The sequence below is a fragment of the Rhipicephalus microplus genome, chromosome 9 (assembly GCF_043290135.1).
Source record: "Rhipicephalus microplus isolate Deutch F79 chromosome 9, USDA_Rmic, whole genome shotgun sequence".
Lineage (NCBI taxonomy): Eukaryota > Metazoa > Arthropoda > Arachnida > Ixodida > Ixodidae > Rhipicephalus > Rhipicephalus microplus.
Genome location: NC_134708.1, coordinates 109,694,884 through 109,702,125, shown reverse-complemented (window position 1 = coordinate 109,702,125; position 7,242 = coordinate 109,694,884). Strand labels below are relative to the sequence as shown.

Here is a 7,242-nt window from a genome sequence, read left to right as displayed (position 1 = left end):
GCTGTCAGCGTTGGCGTCACTGATCGCATAAGTATACATACATACATATAAATATACATATATATATATATATATATATATATATATATATATATATATATATATATATATATATATGTATATATATATATATATATATATATATATATATATATATATATATATATATATATATAAACGCAAAAAGAAAAAAAATAATTCACAAGAAGGAGAGACGCCAGTAAAGGATTGATCCTCTGATCTCTCTTTGGTAGGCGCGCAGCGTTGGCCACTGAGCCACGAAGGAGCACCTCCTTAAACGTTGAAACAGCAAGCTATTTATATCTACCACGGTGAAAATATCGTGTTTTCAGCATTACCGAAGAGATGGCGCGATGAGTTGACTCGGAGTAAAGGTCGGCGCCCAACTCGTCGCGATCTCCCATGCGTGCTTTGCTCCAGGGAGAAAAGGAGCCCTATCCGCGCACTTATCTTGTGTTGAGAGAGAATCGCATGCCTTCGACTTTGCCCGGTTGATATGTGGGGTTGAGCGTCCCAAAACCACTAAATAATTATGAGAGGAAATGCCGTAGTACAAGGCTCTAGAAATTTCGACCACATGGGGTTCCTTAACGCACACCTAAGTTTGAGTTCACGAGCCAATAGCTTTTTCGCCTTCATCTAAAGTGCAGCCGCTTCAGCCGGACTTTGTCCGGAACGATCGCGTTTAGTTACCGGGCGCACAAAGGTTACATGGCTTCTTGAAAAGGCCCCGTTTGGGAAAAGTGCACGCTTTTTCGAACGCAGCGTAGTAACAACTTGGACACTTGTTAGCTCCTATTGATATATTCACCTGCGGTTAGGTTTCTTCCTAGTTTTTGTCTAAAATCACGTCAAGTGTCGAGTTGTAAACGTTGTTGGCTGGCTCTTGTACTACGTGTGTTGTTTTCGTGCGTCATTCCTACGTGAGCAGCGCACTGCACGTTTAATCTGCTTGCCGTTTTCAGCGTTAAATTCCAAGTTGTTGCTATGAAATGAATTGCTTAATCCTTGAAGCGAAACTTTGGCCTTTTGACTTCACCTACGATATCTCTACCTGAAGTATGTTTCCTGACTCACTGTGCTCTCTTAATGTACACCTATCAATTTCTTTCCATCGCTGGCTGCGTCGCCTTCAATTTACGCTGAAATCTCTTCGTAAGTCTCCAGGTTTCTGTTTTGTCGGTAAGTGCGAGCTAAATGAGACTTAAAAGTTCGCCGTTGTAACGTGGCAGTAGAAGGCACAAGACCGGGTTAATTGGTGGATCATTGGAGAGGCTTTTTCCCTGCAGTGGGTGTAGTTAGGTTGATGACGATCAGGGCATTGATGATGATAGCGCTACTCATTACTTTAGTAGTGTGCATAATAATTTTCACACCTACTCTTTTGCTTTACGTGTCCAGTTCAGTAATCATGAGCTGTAATTTGCCACGGAATTACTCATCTAGGCAATGTCATTAGCAAATCGCAGGTTACTGAGATAACTCTCTGTAAACTCTTATCCTGAACTCTTCGCTATCCAAGGTTTTGAAATCTTCTAGTAAACACGCGGTGAATAGCATTGAAGAGGTCGTATCTCCCTGCCTTACACTTTTCTTTATTGGAATTCTGTCGCTTTGTTTCTGTAGTACTATGATGCTTGTGAATCTGCTCTACTTTTCTTACAGTTTGCTTATGTAGGCTTCGTGGATGCCCTGATTCTGTAGCGCGTACATTACTGATGATGCCTCGACTGAGTCGAATTCCTTCTCAATATCTATGAAGGCCGCGTAGAGGTGTTGATTGTATTCCGCAATTATTACTATACAGTCACTTTTAAGCAAGAGTAAACATACAACACTCTCAGCATGAATGACATTTGATTCACCTTCGCTGGCACTTGCGTTCGCACGGTTAAATGGTGGACAATTTTTATATTCCTTTCACTAAAATATTCATGAAGAACTGCCAATAAATTAATGAAGTGGCGTATGTGCCAGTTACTTGTCATTACATTGTCACATTAACACGGTAAACAGCGTTCCAAAAGCCACGAAATTGGTATAGAAAGTGTGGGACACTGCCCGAGAGGCCTTACATCAGCACTCTATGCGCCAGGTACATACCGAACACTCCATCAAAAAAGAAGAAAATCAATTTTTGTTGAGAAGGAATTGCCACGTCAGTGACCTCCACAGCAACAACCGCAAGACCAAAATGTGCAAGGTGATAATTTTGACAAAGCCCGAATTGAACCAAATGCAGCCCTCGATACTTCAATATTCACTGTAAGTAGCATCAGTGTTTAAAAATAGATTTGGGGTGTGTGCATGCTTTGCGCCACCAGATTCCATCAACGTTAATAGATTAGGTACCTAGTCTAGTAACGTTGGATTCCATTGCTGGGTTTTTTGCGCATTGTTTCTGCCATTACAAAATGCGTAGTACATGGTATTCAGCTGCGTGAGCATCGAATGCTACCGCAGCATACTCCAACAAGAGTCTCAGTAGGATGAAGACAAAAACCTTGCCAAAAGCAGTGATAATTGAAGCAAGAACATCAAAGGGGAAGAAAAAGGCACACAAACAAACCCACGCGACCACACACACACACACAAATAAACACATCTAGCGTCTGTTTTTTTAGGCGTTTGAACGCTCTGACGGAATGAAGTAGCCTACTGGAGCACGTCTAAGCAAACAGTGTTCATTGCGAGAGCCGCGTACTCGCAATGTGGTGTCTTCAACAAGCAAGCAAGGACGCAAATAAACAAGAAAAGGTAATTTATTGACTGAGCATCTGTGACCTGAGTGGCCCTGGTTTTTTCACGCTGAAATCACGGACAAATGTTTGAGATGTTCTGAACGGAAGCGAGTGAAGTAAACCGCAGCGTGTGCAGAAGATTTCTTGTGGGTTACTTTTTTTAGTAATCCTAACGAAGGTGCCACGCTTCTCTCCACCACTACATGCAGTACTTCTTTAAAGCTGATTTCAGAAGAAAGCTAATGCAGCATGAAATTTTGTTGAAGATGCCACGCTATGCGAATTCGACACCTAAACAAAACATAATAGAAGGGTGTTATTTGTACGAAGCCAGGACTGTTCTTTTTGCAGTGCATTTTCAAGTTAATTGAGTCATTCTTGCAGTACACCTTAGCAGTGAGCCCGATTTGCCGCATCTTGTATTTACTGTGCTCATGGAATAAGACGGGACATGAAGATCTATACATCTTTTTGATAAAGAGAGCTGAACTAGTAGGTACGTTTTTATGTTAAAAATCTTGTTTTGCAAACATACACACAAGGTATTTTTCTTGCATTTCAATTTCTGTTACCAGACATTTAACATGCTTAAGTATAACAACAAGTGCATGCATTCGCTCCAGCAAACTGCGTTGTATCGCTATGGCCATCATAAGTAATTACGGGTCAATAAATGGACTAATACTCTCATTACGGGCTGATACTGGGCGAAGGCAATGATGCCGCACAAACTAAAAACGATGGAAACGAATATACGTGCATTACTTAGCCCTCTAGGGAACCGCGTTTGATTACGCGAGGAATGTGCATAATCCTCAAACCCAACCTTCCTATGTTTGCGTATTATTTGTGCAGAATAGGAACGGTAGTGTATGGCCATCAAAAGCAATATCGCGTTTGAAATGTTTTGCAACAACAATGGTTGTAATATTTAGTTTAATGACTGCTATACGTGATTAGGCAGCCAAGTCGATGTCTCCCGGTCCTGCTTTCCTCATTTTTCACGGAGGTTTTGAAGATGTTGTGGCTTTCAAATCTTTCAAGAGAAAACTAATTTTACGTCTGCTCTATGTAATTATCGGCCTATGTTATCATTTATGAAACCAACTTCCCAACGATAACCGTAAAGCGATTTCGTGTTTCGAGAAGCTAGACGTGCACGGTGAATTAAATACGGTAAGTAGAACAGCGAACATCCCAAGTCTCTGGGCAAGCACGTAGACTTACTTAGACCTAGTGGAAGTGCTTTTGAGTAGTGAAAATACCATCACAGAATAGAGGACGCTGGAGCCTCCGCCATGACTGCTGTATGCTGGACACTTCGACAGTCTACCTTCTGCCTCAAGTTATCTTGTGGAGCCCACCCTTCTGGTACACGTGGAAATATTTTATATAGGGAAGTATTGCAAATCCTTTTTGTCAATTTCTTTTTTGATTACGGTATATCTTGTTGCATCTTTGGTAATCAAGGCAAACATTTTCTACAGCTAAAGAAGTTTTGAGTCAAATTTTTAGGTATTTGAGTAAAATGTTTAGGTATTACAAATTTGATAAATTTAGTAGAGAATGAAAGAGTATATTTGCAGTAAACAATATATAAAGTGGCAAAATTACACACTATCGGTACAATTTATCGCACTTTTTATTATTATAATTCACCGCATGCGATTTGAACAATTTTTTAAAGAAAAAAGACGTACGCTTCATCTTCAAAGGCTTTTACCTGAGTTTCTGTGCGAAAATCTTTAACGAGGCCTATTTTAATTTACACACGTTGTTCAGGAATGCTCAACTACAAGTATTACCAATCTAAAGGTTCCTTAATAAGAGTGCATATATCATAAATTTAGTTTTATCCCTTTAAGTCACGATGTGTACTGGTGAAGACGGCAACTTCAATATCACGTCACGCGCCACGTGTTTCACCAAATGACTTGAAACATAGTGCGCACATTCGTGCAAGCCTCCTCAGTGGACAACTGGCGATCATTTACCTTCATTAGGTTACGTATTTGTGCAGAGGATCACTTTATAAAACGCGATATCATATTCGACAATTGCTCAACGTGACGCATTCTAAGATCAGCAAGAGAAGTATTTTTCCTTCGCTCGAAACAAAGACAACCAAACAACAAACTCTGCATGCATTTCAGATCTAATATCGCCATTTTTTACGAATGCAGTAAAGCCGAGCGGAAACAGAATAATTTGATAATTAGTTCCACACTTCTTTACCTCAACCGCCAAAACTCGCGCAGAAAAACACTTTGCTTCATTTTTTTAAATGCAATACTGTATGCCTTAGAATTATGCCACGTGAATTTAATGCGTTTACGAAAGCACAATATAATTTGCGACTGAAGCCATTAGAGAAATACCCTTGTGGAGTAGAATTCTTCGGAGTATATTTTGCGTCCCTTACGTTTTGATGAGTGGAAGTACAGCACTTCCGCATTTTTTAGAACCACATGATGAAAGAAATCTTTAGCCCACTAATTATTGTGTTCCTACTTCACGGGCTTTGATAGTTTGCAAGCTCTCATTTCCTAGGCCCGTTTTGCGTGTAGCCCTCCAAATGTATCCTGAAGAAAAAAGATTTTCGAGGATCGCATCATAAAAATCACACCCCTGCTCTCCCAATATAACGTACGGCATGACTTAAACACGTGTGCTGATCTTAATGAGGTGACAAAGTAGCTGCAGCAAGTTACGTGAATATGTCGATAGTATAGGAGAAAGAGAAGAAAAGCTAACTTTGTATCACCAGTTGAAAGAGCTTAACAACGTATATAGGTTACGTGTCGTTTTCACACCCACTTGGTCAGCGCACCTTCTCACCAAGAACCAACGCGCCTTCCCACATACTTCCTCTGCTGCCCGTGATTCTTCAGATATGCTTGACTGGTACACTAGGCATGAATAACGATTCGGCGTTTTGCGCTTTCCAACCTGCTGATATGTTCTCTAACGCATCAACGTAACACTTACATATTTCATATTCAATGTCTTTCACGTCCAGGCTGAGTCCTAAGGTACAGAAACTGAGAGACACTATTACGACCCAAGTGTACACGTGCACTGCTGTGTGACACAGAACATGATAGCAACTCCACGTCAAAATTTATACTTGCTGTCGTTCTGTAGACAATCTAAAATCAATTATTCTCAACTCACGTTCTAGCTTTTCACGCAGATATTTACTTGGAAAAGTTTAAATACGTAAATCCAGATGACGGGCACACTTCTTCTGCAATGATGTGCTGACAGAGCTCGACAGAATAGCCCCGTGATGGTTAGAGCTGCAGCTTTTGAGCCACTCACGAAAACTTGTCCTTATGTCTGACTGAGATAACAACTGACGTCCTTTGGGCCACCATACGTGCACTATACCACACCCGCACTCCATACATAGGCTGCATCTTTGGGCTTCGTTTCGAAGAACGTAGAGCAATATTCTCTGCAGATCACAGACGAAATCCGGGACGTGTGTCTTGTCACAACCGTCCTTCAAGTTACTCTTCAGTTGACTCACTTGAGTCGGCCAACAAGCTAGTCCATCCATGCAGCCCACAGAAACCACATTGGAATCGGTGGTGCCAGTTAGATTGGGAGTTCATGTGCTAAGGTGAGCCTGAAGTACTACAGGCCATGTGGTCTTTATACTGTCCCTTCACGCTCTGTATTGCTGGTCATTTAAAGGGGTCATCGATTAAAAAAGTGTCGCATATATGCCGGATAACGTCATAGAACATGGCTGTAGTGGTCTGAGGACTTTGCCAGAAATGGACAACACGCAAGTGACACTGTTCATCTGTTAACACACGAAGGGAGGCATCTGCTCAGCATTATGACCTGAAGGCAAACGGAAGTGTATGTCCTCGATGTCCTTAATGTCCTTTGCTGCATTGCACGTGAGGTTCGATGTTCACTGAGGAGACTCTTGTACCACGGACAGTTCTTTTGTGTGAGAAGGCACCTCAGGGGTAGTCGATATAAACGGACCAGTACACTGTGTTGAGGATGACGAAGGACAATGGAAAGAATACCCTAGAAATCTTGTCTACGAGCAAGGCGCGATCACGCCGACGAGGTAGCCCGGTTGAAGTGGCTGCCGTCTCGATCTTCTGAGTGGGTGTGCCATTTGATAGCCGCCTTGACTCCTTGAAAGCAAGGGAAAAGAAAGAGAATTCGTAAACGTACACCCTTCAAGATACATCTGCATAAAAACAGCTAATGAAATTGTACATTTCTAGAACAGTAAGTCTCAAACTTAAGGTCACTATACGTCATGTTGCTCTGCTCGTTGTGGTGCTCTACACGAGTGCTTAAGACAGGGAGGCATGTTACTGCAACTTAAGGTATCAGCTTCTGATTGTAATATTACTGTTCGGAGTTTACGTCCCAAAACAGCCACATGAATATGGAAGGCTGCGTAACGTAAGGCTCTCGAAATTTTGGGCACCTAGGCTTCTTTAACGTA

The 7,242-nt window shown here is 41.6% G+C and overlaps 1 protein-coding gene across 1 annotated transcript in view; it reads right to left on the bottom strand.

Annotated features, from left to right (window-relative positions):
• Positions 1 to 2,765: 2,765 nt before the first annotated feature.
• The window catches only part of LOC119164646 (glycine receptor subunit alpha-2-like), a 46,706-nt gene continuing 42,229 nt past the window's right edge, over positions 2,766 to 7,242 (bottom strand). The window contains exon 8 of the mRNA XM_037416864.2: positions 2,766 to 6,922. Coding sequence (XP_037272761.2) covers positions 6,740 to 6,922 — 183 coding nt within the window. The 3' untranslated portion in view covers positions 2,766 to 6,739. The remainder of the gene's footprint in view (positions 6,923 to 7,242) is intronic.